At 40.0% G+C, this 19,643-nt stretch overlaps 3 protein-coding genes and 1 pseudogene across 5 annotated transcripts; 1 reads left to right on the top strand and 3 right to left on the bottom strand.

Moving 5' to 3' along the window:
• Nucleotides 1-216: 216 nt before the first annotated feature.
• Nucleotides 217-9,774, bottom strand: LOC113022354 (uncharacterized). Its single transcript, XM_080302165.1, has 7 exons — nucleotides 9,209-9,774; nucleotides 8,791-9,129; nucleotides 7,565-7,897; nucleotides 7,125-7,244; nucleotides 6,221-6,565; nucleotides 2,903-3,220; nucleotides 217-1,188 (listed from the first exon to the last, which is right to left on the bottom strand). Exons 1-7 carry the CDS (start codon nucleotides 9,270-9,272, stop codon nucleotides 854-856), a joined length of 1,854 nt encoding a protein of 617 aa, XP_080158291.1. The 5' UTR covers nucleotides 9,273-9,774; the 3' UTR covers nucleotides 217-853.
• Nucleotides 9,775-10,204: 430 nt separating this feature from the next.
• tp53rk (TP53 regulating kinase) lies at nucleotides 10,205-12,416 on the bottom strand. Of its 2 annotated transcripts, none has more exons than XM_026169123.2 (3): nucleotides 12,386-12,416; nucleotides 11,545-11,810; nucleotides 10,205-10,844 (listed from the first exon to the last, which is right to left on the bottom strand). In XM_026169123.2, the coding sequence occupies exons 2-3, from the start codon at nucleotides 11,765-11,767 to the stop codon at nucleotides 10,357-10,359; spliced, it is 711 nt and encodes a 236-aa protein (XP_026024908.1). In that variant the 5' UTR covers nucleotides 11,768-11,810; nucleotides 12,386-12,416; the 3' UTR covers nucleotides 10,205-10,356. The 2 variants fall into 2 exon arrangements, with proteins under 2 accessions (XP_026024908.1, XP_080158292.1); XM_080302166.1 differs by having other exon boundaries at nucleotides 11,545-11,829; nucleotides 12,386-12,404.
• A 105-nt stretch (nucleotides 12,417-12,521) lies between these two features.
• slc2a10 (solute carrier family 2 member 10) lies at nucleotides 12,522-19,364 on the top strand. 2 transcript variants are annotated; one of them, XM_026169115.2, is made up of 6 exons: nucleotides 12,522-12,664; nucleotides 13,869-14,027; nucleotides 14,820-16,070; nucleotides 16,215-16,337; nucleotides 18,373-18,508; nucleotides 18,589-19,364. In XM_026169115.2, the coding sequence occupies exons 2-6, from the start codon at nucleotides 13,985-13,987 to the stop codon at nucleotides 18,683-18,685; spliced, it is 1,650 nt and encodes a 549-aa protein (XP_026024900.1). In that variant the 5' UTR covers nucleotides 12,522-12,664; nucleotides 13,869-13,984; the 3' UTR covers nucleotides 18,686-19,364. The 2 variants fall into 2 exon arrangements, with proteins under 2 accessions (XP_026024900.1, XP_026024899.1); XM_026169114.2 differs by having other exon boundaries at nucleotides 12,523-12,664; nucleotides 13,872-14,027.
• On the bottom strand, nucleotides 16,693-16,847 carry LOC113023112 (U6 spliceosomal RNA; annotated as a pseudogene).
• Nucleotides 19,365-19,643: the final 279 nt, after the last annotated feature.

The following is a 19,643-nucleotide window of genomic DNA, read 5'->3' as shown; positions in this document are numbered from 1 at the left end:
AAAGACTTGAGATCTGGACCTTGTTGTGAAAGAAATCTTAGTAACCGGACCTGTTGGGTTTGTAATTGATTACCCCTGCTTTATCACATCATGTAAATTTTCACTTAATTAAAATGACATTGTGACACTGTAACTGGAATACACAAATTATAAATTGAAATTAAAATAATAATTTTTAAGGAATTAGAACACACTTACTTGTGTTTCAACATTTAATTCTGTTAATAGAAAACAACAACAAAACAATTGTCCCTCTCTCAACAATCTTTGTAACAAAACTTGAAATTGTTTGCAACTACAAACTACAGTTTCCTATACAAATAAAAATGTTCTGCACAAAAAAATAGAACAAAAAAATATGCAGCAATTAGAATACATATAGGAACATATAGCAATGAAACCAAGGTTACTCAAAACTTAGAGTAAATTCAAAGCAGCGTGTGCACTGACTGCACTAACTCTGCAGGTAGCTTAGAAGGTAGAGCGCCTAGCATCACCTTAGAAGAGTTAGTTTAATGGCTTAATAGTTAACTGACACTGTTAACTATATGAAATACAATATTGTGTGTGATAAAAACAAAAAATAATAATGAAATGGCTATTGTATTATCCAGAGGGCATCACGTGGTCTTTAAGATTGTCAGAAAAGGTTTATAGCAGTCTTAAATGTGGATAACCCAGCCTGTTTAACCTAAAGTGATATTCAGGCAGGATAAAATTTGCAGATATCAAACTAAAGCATTTCAATTTTTTTTGTTTTCTGTTTTACAGTTTTGTAGTCAGCAGAACTGCAGAATTAAAACTAAAATTATTTACTCCCCAGATGTGAAATGGTCCAAAGTAGGTTTAGACATCAACAGCTGTCTGTCAGGCAGAGTTTTGGAAATATGAAGAGCCTTTCCTCAGGCTCCTTCTGAGCACTATGAACCACCTGGCATTTGAATGTGCAGCCTTGGTAATTCTTGGTGGGATTGAGTTTGAGGAAACTGAACATGGAGTACAGGCCGTTGACGTTCAGGCTGGGGGGAGTATTAAAGACACCAGAGACAACCTTGTCTCCATCTTTAGTCCATGTCACCAACACCTCCTCAGGACAAAAGTCTTTTATGTGCAGGTGCAAAGTACACTCTTCATTCACTTTAGGACACTGAGGTTCGTGGTTGATGAACATCACATCAGGGGGGGTTCCTGTTTGAACAAAGCAACACATGTAGTAAAGCATTATGGATATATTGATATTGAAGGATCATTTTGAATAACTCTTGTTTGTATAATTTTCAATGAGAAAGAAAATGCAAACTGTGGAATGGAAATAAAGTAGTAATTCAAAGTAAAATTTTAAATAATTAAATTGCTAATTACAAGTCTAAAGTATCCTACTGGTAACAAAAAAACCCAAAAAACTATAAGATGTGGTTGAAATTTAGGATAGTAAGTAGATTTAGGATAGTGAGGCATAGACAACAAAAAAGATACCATGACCCGCTACTTTCTAAAGTACCATTTTAAAGCTTCTGTCATCACCATCCTGGTTGTAAAACCCCAGATGTGATGAGGAGGACAAGTTGTTAGCCAATGAGTGTACAGTTTCACAGATCATCAGTAGCTAAAGCTAGTTTAGTCACTTTGTTTTATTTTCTGACATTTGGGAATTTGACTCCAGTTTCTTTTAACACATCAAAAAGAAACATAAACCTGTCATCATAGCTGATAGAAAAGTAGTCCTTTTTAACACTGACTAGTCTATCTTCCCAGAGCATCATGGTCTCTGCTACCTTTGACTCTGAAGGTCAGGTTGTGATTTACCATAAATTGCAATCAATTTAATGCCAGAAAGGGACCTCTTATATGCCTCTGACCATTTTCAGACTGATCTCTGACCAGTGCTGTGTGAACATATAACAGAAAACTTAGCAACAAACCAATTACAAATTGTATCTTTAGGCACCGTTTTCAGCCTGTGACACACACACCTGATTTATTCCAATTTCTATAGTTCAATTTTGAATCTATAACACAGTTATAGTCTTTTTACACCAACAAAAATTTCCATTAGCTGTCATATCTTAGCAGAAAGGTTCAGCGTGTCCTTAAAAACTTTGAGGAAACTACAAAACACGAAAGAGGACAAAAGAAAAAGTGGGAGGCCTTAAAACTATCTATAGGATTAGTATCATGTCCTTGAGAAATAAATTTGTAAACATTGTGGAGACTGCCATGTTTGGGGCTACTAGTGGTGTTTGGGATGTTGTCAAAATTGATAGAATTATGACCATGGAAAACTATCGGGAGCTATGCATGGTGGTATTTTTACTGTAGACATATTTCCATTTATGTCTGCATGTTTCATAAATCACTGCATCTAGGTCCCATTTCCTAGCAAGATATAAAGAAATGAGGGGGTGTCTCAAGACCTTTGCATACTACATCATCACCAGGACATTTTCTTAACCAGCTAATCTAATCAGAGAGGCTGAGGTCTTTTAACATCTCCAGGAAGCTCCTGAGGATGTTTTACCAGCTGGTGTTTGCTGGAGTACTTTTCTATGCTGTGGTGTGCTGGGGGAGCAGCACAGTAAAGAAGGACTCATCCAGGCTGGAAAAACTGATCAGGAAGGCTAGCTCTGTGGTCGGCATGAAGCTGGACACTCTGGTGACAGTGGCAGAGAAAAGGACATTAAAGAAACTGCTGGACATTACGGACAATGCTGGGCATCCTCTGCACACGGCCATAAATAACCAGAGGAGCCTGTTCAGCGACAGGTTGCTTCTCCCAAAGTCAAGAACCAACAGACTTAAAAACTCCTTTGTCCCTGAAACTGAATTTCCTGGAGGAACCCACCCGAGGGATTAATAAAGTTTCATCTAATCTCATCTAATCTAAAACATTTGAAGCTGCTACCTTGAGTGTTGATGTGGTAAAAGACATCCTTGTACCCCGGAGCTTGGAAGCTGGAGTGGTAAACACGGCAAGTGTACATGGCCCTCTCATCCTCTATGGCCATGATGAGCTCGATCTTACTCCACACATTGTAGAGGCGGCTCTGGTCAGAGAAGGGGCCAAAGTGAGTGACGAGGTGGACCTTCTCCCCATCATTCCTGTACCATTCCAGGTCGATGTCCTGGGGGTAAAAGTTCTCCACGCGACAGCAGAGAACCAGCAGCCTCTCCACCTTTGGGATCTGAGGAATGCTGGAGATCTTAAGAAAAGATGGTTCCACTGGAAGTATGTGTGTGTGGTGGGAGGAGAGTACATGAGAAGAAAATGAAGTCAGTCAACAGGCATAATTTTATAATTAAATTATGTAGTCAAACATGCTAATGGTAGAAAAAGCTAAGATTGTGTCATACCACAAATACAGTTAGGTCCATAAATATTTGGACACGGACAACTTTTTTCTAATTGTGGTTCTGTACATTACTGCAACGGATTTGAAATGAAACCACTCAGATGGAGTTAAAGTGCAGACCTGCAGCTTTAATTCAGTGGGTTGAACAAAAAGATAAAAATAAAATGTGAGGAACCAAAGCAATCTTAACACAATCCCTTAATTACAGATGCTCAAAAGCAACAGGACAGATTGAATAACTGAAAATAAAATGTTCATTTCTAACACTTGTATGAAAACCCTTTGCTGGCAATGACAGCCTGAAGTCTTGAACTCATGTATGAACTCAGATGTTGGGCTTCCTCCTTTTTAGTGCTCTGCCAGGCTGTTACTGCAGCGGCTTTCAGTTGCTGTCTGTTTGTGAGCCTTTGTGTCTGAAGTTTAGTCTTCAGCAAGTGAAATGCTCTGTTGGGCTAAGATCAGGTGACTTGGCCATTCAAGAATATTCCACTTCTTTGCTTTAATAAACTCCTGAGTTGATTTGGCTGTTTGTTTGGGTCATTGTAAATCCATATTATGAAACACTGCCCAATCAATTTGACTCCATTTAGCTGGATTTAAGCAGACAGTATGTCCCTGAACACCTCAGAATTCATTCGGCTGCTTCTATCCTCTGTCACATCATCAGTAAACACTAGTGTCCCAGTGCCACTAACAGCCATGCACACTGCCTCTGCTGTGTTTTACAGATGATGTGGTATGCTTCCCCCCTGGAGAGTGTTGTTTACTTAATTGCTATTGTGAAGGGGTTTCTCATCGCCATGGAAATAATTCTGCAATCATCCACCACTGTTCACAAGTGCTTCTTTCTTTCTCAGGATGTACCAAACTGTAGATTTTGCCACTCAATTTATTGTACCAATATTAGGAGTGGTTTTTTTCTGTTTTCTCAGCTTCAGGATGGCTTCTTTTCAACGGCATGGAGCTGGCCACCTGTTTTCTGTTCACAGCAAAATCTTCCAAATGCAAGCACCAAACCTTAAATCAACTCCTGGCCTTTTATCTACTTAATTGATAATGACATAACAAAGGAATTGCCCACACCTGCCTGTGAAGTAGCACTTTGAGTGAACTGTCCAATTACTTTTGTTTTGATGCATGCTCAATCATCCAGGAAAGTAAATCTCCAAAAGTTGATTCTGTTCATCTGGACGTAGCATTTTGTGGGAGAAACGTTTCATCACTCATCCAGGTGACTTCTTCAGTCTCAGCTGACTGCAGGTTTCCAATCTTATAAACAGTACATTTGCATAATGACTGAAACCAGCCCACTGAAGGAACAATGGGCTGGGAGGTCAGTTCCTTAATCTTAACGTTTCTCCCACAAAACGCTACGTCCAGATGAACAGAATCAACCTTTGGAGATACACATAATGTTCAATGTCCATTGTCAAACTACAGTAAACAGGTAAAAAAACAAAACTTGTGTTAGTGTTCTAATATATCTGGACCAAACTGTAAATGATTGTCGTTAAATAACAATGAAAGTAGTTTTTTTCAGGATTGGCAAGACATGCAGCCCCAAATGAGATTGTTTAATTTAAATACAACAAAACAAAAAAAAACCAGAAGTTTCCAGTAACACAAACATTTAGTGCTTTCTTACAAATCCCCTTTGGGGTTGTGACAAGAAGATCTAGCATAAATTTTATCGTTGAATCTTTCATTAACCTCATGGGAAGTAAAAGCCAAAGATGAGGACTTTTGGAATGATGTCATCGGATATATGAATCAAAGATGTTTGGTGCGATTATGTCGCCTTATATGTAGACACCACTTAAAATAGGATCATGTGTTTATTTTCCCAAAATCTGGCAAACTTCCTATTTCATTTCATTTGTCTCTGGCTAACACAGAGAGACAGACAAACATTTATACTCACATTCACGCCTATGGACAGTTTAGATTCACCAACTAACCCCAATAACTGCATGTCTTTGGGGACATGTGGGACTGTGGGAAGAAGCCAGAGAACCTGGAGAAAACCCAGCACATGTATAGAGAACATGCAAACTCTACAGAGGCCACAGCCAGTGCATTTGAACCAAGCCACTGTGCCTCCTAGTCTGGTATATAGCTATATATACTATATGTATATAAATTATGGTACAGAACTTAATTATATAATGTAATATAGATAAATAGAATTTCAACACAATCATTACTTCTTTTCTATAAATAGGATTAAATATGCCTACTGCACTTACTGGTACACGTGGATTGGGTCACGTGTTTCTCCAGTTAAACTTTTAGTTAGGATGCATGGCATTATGGGATTCCAACACAGTCTCATGACATTTCTCGAAATAGTTGTAATATTTAATCTTTAATCTATTGTTATTTGTTCCTGGAAACAAATTTTATAGTTTTTTTTCTGTACCAGTTCATGTCCATTTGCACATATTGAATATTTCCCACTTTTAAAGGTTGCATTTTAGTGATAAGAGGAATTGGGGGCGGAGTTAAAAACTTTTGCCACTGTGCTGTGTACGACAATTTCAAGTCATACACATCACAGATTTTCAAACAGCTTGTTTGAGGTTAGGGATTAAAAACTTATAATTAGAAAAAGATTGTGGTTTGGGAAGAATAGCTTTCTTTTCTCAGTGTGATACTTTGTGTTTCTCTGAAACATCATGCTTCTGTCATGAAATATCCTCCCTATTAAAAGAACTTTAATTACAAATCCATGCTCACACTCACATAAAACGTAACAGTTTGTGTGCACATGAACATGTTTTCTTATGAAACCGGGCTGAGGATTTCCCCACTGAGCTGAATTCTCAGAGTGCCCTGTCTGATAATCTGCTCCCAAAGCCAAAACTACTCACCTTTAACCTTGACTGTGGTCTCCCTTCTGAAGCTCCTGTCCTTGCACCACACTACACACTGGTATTTGGTTTGGTCTTCAGTAACAGTCAGAAATACAGGCAGGAGAGATGTGTGATTTTTGCCATCTGACTGCAGACTAGCCCATTCGCTGAGATCCTCAGTCTCCAGCAGGGAATCTGAAGAACCTGACTCTGACTGAATCACTGAGTCTGGACTGGTTCTTTGTTTAAACCATTTCACTTTGAGCTCCCACCTTGTGGCTCCCTGAATGGTGCACTTCAGTTCTGTGGGTACCTGAGCGTATATGATGTTGGGCTGACTGATTTCCGAAACATTAAATGGAACTGTGAAGAGAAATAGCAGCATTTTCTTTTCATTTTAATGAAATCAAACTTTTTCAAAATCAAACAAACTTTATGATATCTAGGTAAAACTTTAAAGGGATGGTAATAAAGGGATAAAAAAGGCTCCCTAAATACAGAATTGAATTTAAAATCCTTCTCATCAGATAGAAGGTCTTGAATAATCAGGCTCTGTTTTATCTTAAAGGCTTCATAGTATCGTATCACCCCAACAAAGTAATTCACTTTCAGACTGCGGGCTTACTTGTGGTTCCTAAAGTATTTGAAAGTAGAATGGGAGGGGTAGAACAGGAGGTTTTCAGGCCTCTCTTCTGTGAAACCAGCTTCCAGTTTGGATTCGGGAAAGAACACCCTCTCTACTTTTAAGATTAGGCTTACAACTTAAGCTGTAGTTTTTCCCTTAATTTACACATAGTTGCCAAATTTGTTAAATCTGTAGACATCTTTAATGTGAACATCTGACATTATCGCATTCAAATAAGACCAAGCAAAGCAAATTATCAAAATTTAACAAAAGAAATGTGCTTGTGTTGATACATACCTTTGTAAAAATATCTGTAGAGATATAAAGATCCTCCAGTAACACAGGTGACCAGTAGCAAAGTTATTGCACTTGTAACAGCTATCACAGTGGCTGTACTGTGAAGCGGCTCTGATGGAGCTGAAGGAAAAGCACATGAAAGTAACATAGTAAATATTAAATGGAATGGTTCTTATATGGTGCTTTTCTTCTCTACTGGAAAACTCAAGTGAACTACAGGCGCTTTTGCTTTGTACTTTGCTTTTTTGTGCTTCCTGTCTAACATTCACACGCACTCATACGCCAATGAGCAACTTTTGGTTCTTGTCCAAGGATACTTTGCCATGCAGACTGGAGCAGCCAGGGATCAAACTATCAATCTTCTGATTACCTGCGCTACAGTATACCACTATGTATCTATGAAATCAAGCGATCCAAAGAATAAATGAATAAAATCCCACCTTGAACAGCCAGTGTTACAGATCGGTTGTACAGACCATTGTAGGTCTGGTGCTCAACTTGGCAGATGACATGTATTTCTCCACCCCTTAGAACTGAGGAGTGCAGCGTGATGCCACTACGAATGCTGTAGGTGCCATCTGGATTGTGTACAGCCAGCTCATTGCATACACGGGACAGTTGGCCCAACCCTGCATGGATGGTCTGGGTGCCATTTTGGATCAGCCACGTCACAGCCACTTTCTCTGGGTAGAAACCTGTTACATCACACTGTATGGTTTTCTCCTGTCCTTCTCTCACTGTTGCCTTTTCTGGGAGCAACACTGAAGGCAGAGCTGAAGGTGTACGGTTCAGAAACAGATATTACATTGTTATCATTAAAATTATTTAAAATGATTGTGCTTGAATTCGACAATTTGCACAAAAATGGATATAATGTCACTAATTGTTTTGTGCATCTTGGTCTTGAAGCTATGAAGACCATAAAGTCCTCAGTAACACATTTATTATTAATCAAGTGAGCAGTTGGGTAATTTTCTTAAAAAGAAAGTACACCCTCGTTCAATGCTAAGGTTTTATAGGCATAATAAAAATATCCAGTAAAGACAATCACAGATTAACATGGCATGTTACGCCATTATTTATTTAACAAAAACTAAGCCAAGATGCAAAACCACCTTTAGCTGCACCCATCCATCACTTATGTAACGAATGACCACTGTACAGGATTCAGTACAGCCCAAGTTTGTTATTTTCATTTATCAAAGCTTAACATGGAAGCTCTGTAGAGCACTAGTGGGATCTTCCAGCAGCAAACACAACTGGCAGATCTCCATACCGTGCTGCTGATAAGCTGCACGCTGGAATTTTTACAACTTTGAGACAGTTCATTTAGGTTTGCAGGCAACTGTTTGTGCACACACACATATATATATATATATATATTACTGTAAATCTTATGAGAATACTACCTTTTTATAGTTCAGCCTGTTCCACAGGGTCACCTTGTTTAAACTTTGAGAATAAATTCATGCATGCATAAATTTCATACAGCGTGATGTCTTAAACAAAAAATAACCTGCAGCTTGTCTGTTTGGTGAAGCTCGCTGACATCTGAAATGTCAATTTTTAAATTACCTGCAACTTCACGTTAAAGTTCCTCCTTTTTTGTATTATTAAGCTAGATAAACACTGTGGCTTTCTTGGCCCATATAACTCTCAGGCGTACCGAGCACTTTCAGAGCAGTGGACTCTGTGTAGATCAGAGGGTTGATGACTCTGCAGGTGTACAGTCCTTCATCTCCTACAGTGACATTATGAAGCTGCAGCGACGCATCACTCTGACGCAGGCACGTTTCATTCACCACAGAGCCTTCTTTGTACACATGAGCTCTTCCATCTTCCAGCGTGTACACCATGCTCTTCTTTGCGTGTTTGTCCACCATGTTCCATTCAATACTAAGAGCACTCCACTCCACTAGCTTATGCGGTGTGTCGAACATGCAGCTGAGCGTTACCTCATTGCCCACTAAGACACTGAGCTCTCTGGTGATCTCAGCCAAGGAACCTGGAAGGAGTCATGTAGACTTTGAGAACGAAAAGGACAGAGCTGTCATTTACAAGCCGGAACACTGACAAACACTCACCTTTACAGTACAAGGCAAGAACCATGAGTTTAATCGTCATGTTTGTAATACGCTGCTGATCCATGGGGTCTCAGATGTTACCGTCACTGTAAATTAAAAATGAAAGCAACATGTGACACATTCGTTTTTACTTGGGTGTGTTCGCACAATTCAAACACAGCTAACTGAAGATCACGTGGTGCATTACAAATCCTGTGTTATTAAGCATGGTTGTGGTGGCTAAACATTCACCTTAAGTGTCTGCTTATCAGTCATAGTGCACCTCCTCTTGGACTTTGACCTGCCTACCTGACTTCTAGTGCCATTCAGACTCAGAATTTTAACTGCAGAAGAAAACCAAAGAGGCACAAGGAGAATCTGCAAACACTATCCACAAAGGCTCCAGCCAACCATGAAATTTAAACCCAAAACCCTGTACGTATGTCGTCACCAGTAAGTTCTGGTTTGGTCTAACCATTACAAATTGGTACTCGTGAAAATTTCTGGTAATTTCTATTCCAAAGTTTGTTCTGCATCCAACATGTTCACTGTATTGCTGTAAGCTCTTTACCTTACAATATAAAGCTCCTTGAGGCAACCGTTGTTGGAATTTGCTGCTATATAATTAAAACTGACACTTGAATAGCTGACTGTTCTCTACAAGTAACCTTCTCCGTGATTGAGGAAACACTCATTTCTGCCGTCTTTAAAATCCTGCATGACTGCTTCAGCTTATCAGTGCTCATGTCAAAAGGAATGCAGTAGTTTTATAAAGTTCTTAATACTAAATTGATCCACTTGTGTGTGTGTTCATAAATTCAGTTTACCGGTTCCATTTTTCATGGAACACAAACTACTTGATATATATATACACACATATCTATGTCTCAATTCCCTTTCGCCCCCTACGGGCAGTCTATCCTTCAAGCTTGGGTCCTCTACCTGGGAGCCTGACCCTCAAACCTTGAGGATACTGAGCAGTACCTTAGGTGCTTTTATATAAATCACCACATAAACTGCAAGATCTGAGGCCCCATTTATTAGAAATATTGTTATATTCAATTACAATTTTTGCATAATGTTAATTTACAGACTGTGCACAACAGTGTCTTAATTTCAGCGTTATGAAATTCCACAAGTCTGCCCCTGTACACACATGGGGAGTATCTTCACCCCACCATTGACCTCTTCCTTCCCCTCAACCGAACCTCGTCAAGCTTTTTAATGACAGCTGATGACTTCTTGGATGACGCTGTGTAGCTTTTCAGCAGCTTCTCAAACAGTTCCTCTGTGTTGGGGTGGGTACTGAGGAAGGCTTTCTCCAGCACATACAAGTCCACACCCTTATCCTCGGGCAGAGCAGAGATGTAACTCAGACCAAAATCTATGAGGACCAGGTCGGATTCTCCTCCCTCTGGGCTGGGTCTCAGCAGCATGTTGGAGGTGGTCAGGTCTCCGTGGATGACATCTTCATCGTGCATTTTAGCCAGGACCTGCCCCACGCGCTCGGCCAGCCTCTGCAACTTCAGCTCCTTGCAGGAGTCAGACTGTTGAGCAGATGCAATATAGTCACGCACAGTTGAGGAACCCACAATGTCCTCCAGGAAGATACAGTGGCAGGTATAGTCCACAAAGTAGACTACAGGGGCAGATATTCCTGTGAAGAAGAAAAAGTCTGATTTTACAAACTTTGTGTGACTACAATACCATTCAATTATCGATTAAGGTTTGTGTGTGGCTAAAAGATGTTTCAGTGTGGGCGGAGCAGATTTTAGAGAAAATGTTCAGATCCATGTTGAATAGATAACACAGAAGTTGAGAATGCACAACAAAACATAAGAGATAAAATGTGAGAAGGGTTGAATTTGTAATTTTTCATGAAGCTGACTTTATGCAGAAGCTGTGACTAAACATCTGTGGAAGCATTTGCTCATCTATTGTGCCCCCTTGTGGAGAAGAAGGGGTTTGTACACAACATATACCAACTATGAGTTATGTAGGGATCACTTTCTTGCATTTGAATGAAACGAGCAAAGGAATAAACACATTCCACTTTGTTGTTGGCTGCTTAATCATTTGGTCACAAACCAGAAAACTAAATCATCGTGCAAGTATAAATATTCACAGATCTGAAGCTTCCAACAAGATAGAACCGCTGCTGTGTACGTCTCTGCAGACTGAATATCGTCTGTTGTTCAGATAATAAACGCAATTTAGCTGAAAAGTCAATCTGGCGTAATCATTGACTCACGACCAGCAAAGCCAACAGTCTATCCAGTGGGTTAGTTGGCTACAAATATTCTTAAACCACCTTAGGGTGGTGCTAATTGGATCACCTCCACCAGCGGAGGACTTGCCTGCTCTCCGACACCGTAATATGGCGCGGACCTCCTGCACGGTCCTGCGGTGTGTCAGCTTTTCGTCTAAGGCTGGGTGTCTGTAGCGTTTAGGGAACCTTTCCTTCACTATTGTTGGCGTTCCCAGAAACTCGGCCCGGTACACCCGGGCTTCTGCCCCTTGCTTCAACAACTCTGCTTGCCTGAGGAACTCAGGGACCGCCATGTTGCTCTCCCGCGCCATGTTTACTTCCTCCTCCTCCGTGCTCTTTTTTTACGTCTGCCACCTAGCGACCACAAAAATACCTACACATAAATACAGAGAAACGTTTTCGATGTAGAGCACATACACACAAATAATACACAAAATATACACAAATAACCTATGACTCACAAAGTTCACGCCATCTAAAACCGGCTTCTTCAACATGACTCGGGTTCACTGTACATAAAGAGGCCTTCATTGTTACTATTAATGCAATAGACCACCTTTTGAATGCGATTCAAATCATGGAGCTGACAAATCTGCAGGAGCTGTGTGATGGCAGCATGTCAACATGGACCAAAGAATGTTTTCACCACCTTGCAAAAACAATGCCTTTGAAAACTAAGGCAGTTCTGAGGGGAAAGGCGGTACAACACGGTGTACCTAATAAAGTGGCCAGTTAGTGTATTCATTCAATTCGATTCATTTATATAGTGTCAAATCATAACAACAGTCGCCTAAAGGCACTTTATAATGTCAAGACCCAGCAGTAATAATAGTATTAACATTTTAAGTGTAGCTTGCACTGATACAACCTGTTACATCCATATCAGCATTTTCAAATTGAAGACAGCCGTCGGCCATTCTGCTGCTTACCTAAACCCTTCAATGTGTGTGTGTGTGTGTGTGTGTGTGTGTGTGACAAAGCGAGCGGACTGGTCCTCCTCTCTGCTCTGGCCGGCTGTGGGCGGTGCTTGCAGATCCTCTGCCTGGATTACCTTCCCGGGGAACTTCCATAGCTGACGACCTCTGGCGTCAAAACTTGGCCAAGAAATTCTTCTTTGCAATCCGACACTGCTGCCACGTAGCCCCAACTTCCTGGAGGGCCAGAGGTTTTCCAGGAGCATTTTTGTGTATTGTTTCCTGCTGCCAGAGGTGAGTCCATTTCTCTGTCCTACCCCAAAATATATAAATTCACAGCGGATTGCCCTGTGTGTGTGTGTGCGTGCGTGCCCACTGTGCTTGCTGAAATACAGTGGGAGGGATGAATAATGGAGCTACATTTCTCCACAACAGAAGAAGCTGGAGCGTTAAAATAGGCTGCAAGAGAGTTGTGAAGAGGAATTTTTACGGAATTTTGAATTTTACGTAAATATGGTGGCATTTACGTAACTATAAGTAAAAATGTTATTGAAGTGTTTTAAACAGGAAATATTTTACTTTTTACTGTCATGGTTTTAAGTGTGAACCCCAGCCGTGCTACAGATTTCTAAACATCGTATTTAATTCCAGGTGGATTGCTATTATTATCATCATCATTATTATTATCATTATTTTTGCAATAATAGTCGGAAACAAATATAATAGTTGTATAACGTATTTACTGCCTTACTATCGAAAAAGCACAGCAAATTTTGTAAAGAAACTTGTGAAATCATTCTACTTGCAGATTTTAAATATTTAAATATTTAATAAATTGAAAGATTAAATTAATCCACCTTTTACACAAAAAAGTTTGTCAAAAAAATTAATTGTTTTAAGAAAAGTGATGAAAAGTTACTCTGTTAAACTAGTCAGGTTATTCTCATAGAAGGCTCTTATACACCCTGGACTGACACTAGCACAAAAAGACAGACGACTCTGCCAACATACGTCAATTAAAGCGTTAAGTTGAATCGTTGTCTTTTGTATGTTAGTTATGAGCACTGTCCAAGTTATTGATCAGTGAATGAACTGTTGAATGACTCATCCACCAGTCAGGAAAGTCTGGATGTTTCGGTGACAGTTCAGTGTTCCAGCTAATGAATACTGAAGCTTGTCGGTGATAATTAATGTCTTCCAGAGTCAGTAAGCAGAGACACAAGTGCTTTTTAACTACAGTAGTGGTGTTCCTCTCCCTCTTGATATTTCAGAGCGACACATCAAATTCTCCACTGCCTTGTCACTGTCAGGTGACAGGATGTCTAGTAGAATTATACTTTGACGAGCTAACTGCTTTCTACACAGACATGTTTTATTTCATTCTTTTTATACCTTCTTTGCATGGACTCCCTAATGAAATCATTGTAATCAACAAAAGTGTTGTCATGGCAGCGGTGCTGCTACAGGCTCTGATGGGCTTCCTTTGATTTTCTGTCAGCAGGGCTTCCTGTTGGTGCCAGAGCAGGAGGACAGTACACGAAATGGAGATGATCTTTTTATTGTTTCCCATATACTCTACAGTGAATGTCTTCTGAAAGATGGATTTAGAGCTGCATGGTCTGGCTTAAATGTGCACATAACAAGACAGAAGCAATGAGTAAGTAATTTTATGTAAATCAGTTTACCACAATCAAATGCTGATTTTTACTGTGACATAAAGTAAATTGGTGTAAATATTGTGTGAAATGCATTAGTGTTGACTAATGTGATCCGCCAGTGCAAATGCTTGCTTGATTGTTCTAGCTGCTGATAGCTCACATTTCACACTGAAGCCCTGAATCTACATTCAGAACATGGTTATTGAACAGCACAACATCTTTAATTACTCAAAGGTGCAAAGGTGAAAATTAAATGACTATCAAGGGAAGACTGAACTCCAGCAGCTTACATCTTCATCTTTTTCTGCCTCATTTGCATTTCAATCAATAGATTCTGAACATCAGAGAACCACAGGGTGATCACAGTGACCAATGTGGCTCATTTATTAGGGTACTTTCTAAAGCTAAAATGCACCTGTTGTTCTAACGTGATCAGCAAGATGAAGTTGTAGTACCACTTGCTGATGATGTCAGGAGTTTAGTAAGTTGTAAACTAACTCCTGACATCTGAAGGATTTAAGGTTTTGTCCAAATAACATCATCTAAGTATGCATCAAACCAAGCTGTTTCAAGTTCCATCTTTATTTCTAGACGCTAACCCAACAAACACAAAGAAAAAGAATGTTTCCAATTCAGTTTACCACAAATAACATAAAATGAATGGATTCAAATCTTATAACCGTTCAGTAGTTTTCTTCTGTGTAATTCCTTACAACTGAGATTATTTGGGAGGCAGTACATTTTCTTTTATACTTTAAAAATTAACCATCTTAATTTTTCTTTCCTCACAGGTTGTCCTATCACGCCATTGGCCAGTGTGGTGTCTACTCTGGGCGGACTTGTCTTTGGTTATGAGCTGGGCATCATATCGGGTGCTTTACTGCAGCTCAAGGTTGATTTCAGGCTGTCATGCATTCAGCAGGAGGCGCTGGTCAGCTCCTTGCTGATAGGAGCCTTGCTGGCCTCGATCATTGGCGGCTGCTTAATTGACCGTCATGGCTCCAGGAACTCCATCCTCATCAGCAATGTCATGATCCTGACAGCCAGCCTGGTTCTGCTCATCAACTCATTCTTAGCACTGGTCATAGGAAGGATCACAATAGGCTTTGCCATGTCTGTATCCTCCATGTCCTGCTGCCTCTTTGTGTCTGAGGTAGTAAGTCCAGACCGCAGAGGTTTCCTGGTAACACTGTATGAGGCTGGGATTACTGTGGGCATCCTGTCAGCTTATGCCATTAACTATATCCTGTCTGGCTATAAAAGAGGGTGGAAGTGGATGTTTGGTCTAGCTGTGGTACCAACACTGGTACAGCTCATGTCCATCTGCTTACTCCCTTCCAGTAGTAAGGATTCTTTCAACCAGAGTCAGTGCTTTCAAAATGACAGCACTGAAGCCCAAGAAGCAGATGACTCAAAAGTGCAGTCTAGCAAGAGAAATAAGAAGGTTCAACGCAGCACTTTCTACTTGTTCAAGCGCCAGGACAATATGAGGACTCGGACTGTCATCGGGCTGGGATTAGTTCTCTTTCAGCAGTTCACAGGCCAGCCAAACGTACTGTTTTATGCCTCCACCATCTTCCACACAGTGGGATTTCAGAGTGACTCCTCAGCAGTGTTGGCATCAGTTGGGTTGGGGTTGGTCAAAGTGATTGCTACTCTGATATCCATGGCGTTTTCAGACAGAGTGGGCAGAAGGCCTCTGCTCATCGGAGGCTGCTCTGTCATGGCTCTGTGCCTAATAACCATCGGACTCTTCAGTGGACATTCGCAGGTGACCGCTATGAGACCTTGTAATGCTCAAAACATTGACGTTAACGAAACACGGGCACGTCACTCACCTGTTGGCAATTACTCTGTTTTTGATACGTCTCTGGCTGGAAACCACTTTCTTTTTAAAAACACCACACAAGATAAAATCGGCCACATTTCTTTGGAACCCACTCCACAAACTTTTACTAAAGTCCACGGCAAAGTGATCAACTGGATCATCCTCCTGTGTATGATGGGTACTGTCAGTGCATACTCTGTTGGATTTGGACCAAGTGTGTAAATTTATTCAATATTATTTACTTTATAGATTTAAAGCTTAAATAATTTCTGTGTATTTGTCAAGCATAGCTTTACCTCCATTACAATTTTTACCTGTGGGTTATCATAACGTTTTTTGTTGTTTTTTTTTGGATCAGTGACATGGCTCCTCCTGAGTGAAATATTTCCAGCTGCTGTTAAAGGAAGAGCATTCGCATTCACAAACTGCTTCAACTGGGCTGCAAATCTGCTGGTCACCTTCACCTTTTTGAATGTTATTGGTGAGTCTTGGAGTTTCAATAGCACTATAGGTTTTAAAGTAGCTAGATGTTTACCTTTAGTTTACCAGAAAAAAAATAAATGAATAAAAAAAATCATAATAATTATAATAATAAAATGCTTCCAAAAAAAAAGTTCATTACATCTATTGATTTCATGATGCATGATAAATGGACTGCTCAGTCAAAGCGCTCTAAACTACATGCCACATTCACCCAGCCTCTGATTGATGCATCAGAGAGCAACTTGGGGTTAGTATCTTGCACAAGGATATTTGCAGAGTAGGGCCAGGGATTGAACCACCAGCCTTCCAATCAGTAGATGATCGGCTCTACCTCCTGCGCTACAGCCACCCACAAAAATGTGGAACGCTTCACGAATTTGCGTGTCATCCTTGCGCATCCTGGCCATCCGGTGAAACTGCTGGGAAGACAACGTTGGAGAAACGTTAACATTTTATGCTAAACTTCTCTGTATTGTATCCAATTTAGTGCGTACCCTAAAATAAAAGTACTGGATACAATAAAGTGTAATTACATTGTATTATGTGGTGAATATACATATGACCTCATATATAATGTACAAAAAGATAAGGATCCACTGTTGCAAACACATTAAATGCCTGAAAAAGCAACACGCTAACATTAACATTAACTGCTAACATTAAGCTACCAGTGGTGATCCCACCCTGACAAATGGCTCGACTTGCTAAGTCAGACTCATTACTGGTGGGAGTTGGACTCTGCCAGGGCTGTCCTTTGTTAACAGTTCTGTTTATAACTTGTATGTGAAGTGGCTTGGGATGAGAATTAGCATCTCCAAGTCTAAGACCATGGTCCTTAGCTTAAAAGCCACAGAGACGCAGTGTTTAGAAAAAATGCATCTCAACTGTTCCAATACTCCTGACACAGGAGGCAGTGGTTGTCCTTCTTTCCTGGATCGGTTGGAGCTTTCTTTAGGTGCCTTCCCAGGTTTAACAAATGTCCAGCAAGGATAACCACGTTTACTCAGGGCCTTCTTGATGTGATGTTCTTACATCATTAATGATCAAGGAACTGACCTCACAGCCCATTGTTCATTAGTAGTGCTGGTTTCAGTCATTGTGCAAAGGTACCGTTTATAAGAATGGCAAAACCTGCAGTCAGAAGACTGAAGAAGTCACTTGGATGAGTGACGAAACGTCTCTCCCACTGAAAACGCTACGTCCAGATGAACAGAATCAACCTTTTTGGGATTTACTTACCTGGATGATTGAGCATGCATCAAGATACCACTGTTATCATGGGTAGTATTTAAAGCAAGTTACTCTCTCATTCCCACCTCCAGTTTTTATCAGCTTTGCTTCTGGCTGTGGATAATACTCAAATACTACAATTATTTGTGCTTCTTGAGATGGGAATTTGTGATCGGTGTCATGCTGGCATATAAAAGTTGAAAGCTGCTTGAAAGCTTGTTAACTGTTAATTATGTGAAAATTCAGAGTGACTTGTTTATAACTGAATGGAAACAAGTCTGAAAGTGTGAAATATGGAGAATTATACTTTTTGTTTCTCCTTTTTTTTAAAAGTACGATAGCTATAATGTTGACTTTTAAATGAACCCAACCTTGACCCTAAAAGTTCAGCATGAAATGTAATGAGCTGGATCTCCTGTGCAGAAGGACAATTTACATGAAGTTAATGGTATACCAAAATAAAAGCTCTCCAGTTTGAAGTTAAATGCGTTGCACAAAATAGTTTAATATTTTTTTGATAATGAATAACCAAAAAATGCAAAATATAAAATCTATAAATGCAGATTTTTTTTAAAAGCTCAAAGTTTAACAGTTAAGATTACTTGTTTGATTTAAAATCCACTGTTGTGATTTACAGAAGCAAATTTGTTTTTCTTTATTTATTTTCATTATTCAAAACGTATGGCCCTAATTGTATGTCATTGACCTAGAACCCAACACACAAAGTAAAAACATATCAAGACCCACAGTGTAAATATGTTTTTGAACATGGTAGCAAAAAGAAATGTGTTTTAATTCTGCAGATATGATTGGCCTGTCAGGGATGTTTCTTGTGTATGGGCTGACTGCTGTGGCAGCTGCAGTGTTCTTCTACTTCATGCTACCAGAGACAAAAGGGAAGACTCTGGAGGAAATAGACAAGGAGCTGCGTTTAAACAGGTATGATCTGCAGTCTATTCACCTGATCAAATACAGAGTCCCGAGTGATGCAATGTGAGGCCTCCACTGTTGTTTTGCAGGTTTTACCACCATCTGGAGTGCTGTGGCTTCATCAGCAGCAGAAATACCTCCTCACAATACCAGAGAGTGCACTGTCAGGTTTGCACATCGGGGTGAACCAAAAAGATAATGAACTGTTTAGGAAGACATCACCTCAAACAGCTGACCTGAAATCTTTAGTCAAAATAAAAATCGACAGTTAGCGTGTGCCTAAGTTCATGAGGGTTGAACATGAATGATATAGGACTTTGTAACATGTCTTTGAGTTTAACTGGGTGACATGAGCTTGTTTTTTTCTTTACCACTGTGGGCTTATTGGATTTCTTTGTTAAGAGAACTTAACAGGTCAACATCTTTCCAGCTCTTGCTTTAAAACAAACAAACAAACAACCTTTGTCACATACACATTCATACAGAGTACAACATGTAGTGAAATGCTTGTGTCCGAGCTGCAGACAGGCTGTAGACATAGCCGCGCCATTCCAGGACTTGGCTTTAGCATTGGGGGGGGGGGGGGGGGTCTAGCCAGGACCCTTACTGGATACCAGGTGGGGAAAACGAACTTGCGACTCTCATTCCAAAGGTGTCTAGTCTTACCACTACATTATCCAGATGCAGGGGATAGTGGGGATGAGAGGGGACTGTTAAACAAAAGGTTTGCTTGTTTACCTCAAAATATCAACTTTAAGATGTTAAGTCTTCGGAAAATGTGGAGGACGGCAAATTTTTTTGGGCTTTTGTTTTCATAGATTTTACAGCTTGTCCTACTGAATAAATCTTTCATACTACACCAAAATAACTGTTTTCCCACCATCTACAACAGAAGCATGTGTGTGTGTGTGTGTGTGTGTGGGGAGGGGGGGGTTATATTCTATCACAACTGGGCCTATAAGCGGACCCATCCTTATGGTAGACTTTTTTAATGGAAAAAGGAAAATTAATGGCAGGAAAAACAACTGTGTTCTATCCATGTGAACAGGCTTCAAATTCTTGATATTGTGCAACATCTGAAGAAAAGCATCCACTTCAACTGGACACAAAGATTTGTTTTTGCACAGAGAGGTAGTAGATTTTA

Source organism: Astatotilapia calliptera, chromosome 5 (assembly GCF_964374335.1).
Source record: "Astatotilapia calliptera chromosome 5, fAstCal68.1, whole genome shotgun sequence".
NCBI classification, from domain to species: Eukaryota; Metazoa; Chordata; class Actinopteri; order Cichliformes; family Cichlidae; genus Astatotilapia; species Astatotilapia calliptera.
The sequence above is the reverse complement of the archived record's forward strand: the minus strand, read 5'-3'. Positions and strand labels throughout refer to the sequence as shown.

Coding starts and splice junctions, on each gene's coding strand:
- LOC113022354 (XM_080302165.1), bottom strand. CDS start 9,272: ATGGATCAGCAGCGTATTACAAACATGACGATTAAACTCATGGTTCTT. Junction 9,130..9,208: donor TCTTGCCTTGTACTGTAAAG/GTGAGTGTTTGT, acceptor GACTCCTTCCAG/GTTCCTTGGCTGAGATCACC. Junction 1,189..2,902: donor TTACCACATCAACACTCAAG/GTAGCAGCTTCA, acceptor TTGTTCAAACAG/GAACCCCCCCTGATGTGATG.
- tp53rk (XM_026169123.2), bottom strand. CDS start 11,767: ATGGCGCGGGAGAGCAACATGGCGGTCCCTGAGTTCCTCAGGCAAGCA. Junction 10,845..11,544: donor ATTACGGTGTCGGAGAGCAG/GCAAGTCCTCCG, acceptor TCTTCTTCACAG/GAATATCTGCCCCTGTAGTC.
- slc2a10 (XM_026169115.2), top strand. CDS start 13,985: ATGGTCTGGCTTAAATGTGCACATAACAAGACAGAAGCAATGA. Junction 16,071..16,214: donor CTCTGTTGGATTTGGACCAA/GTGTGTAAATTT, acceptor TTTTTGGATCAG/TGACATGGCTCCTCCTGAGT. Junction 18,509..18,588: donor AAGGAGCTGCGTTTAAACAG/GTATGATCTGCA, acceptor GTTGTTTTGCAG/GTTTTACCACCATCTGGAGT.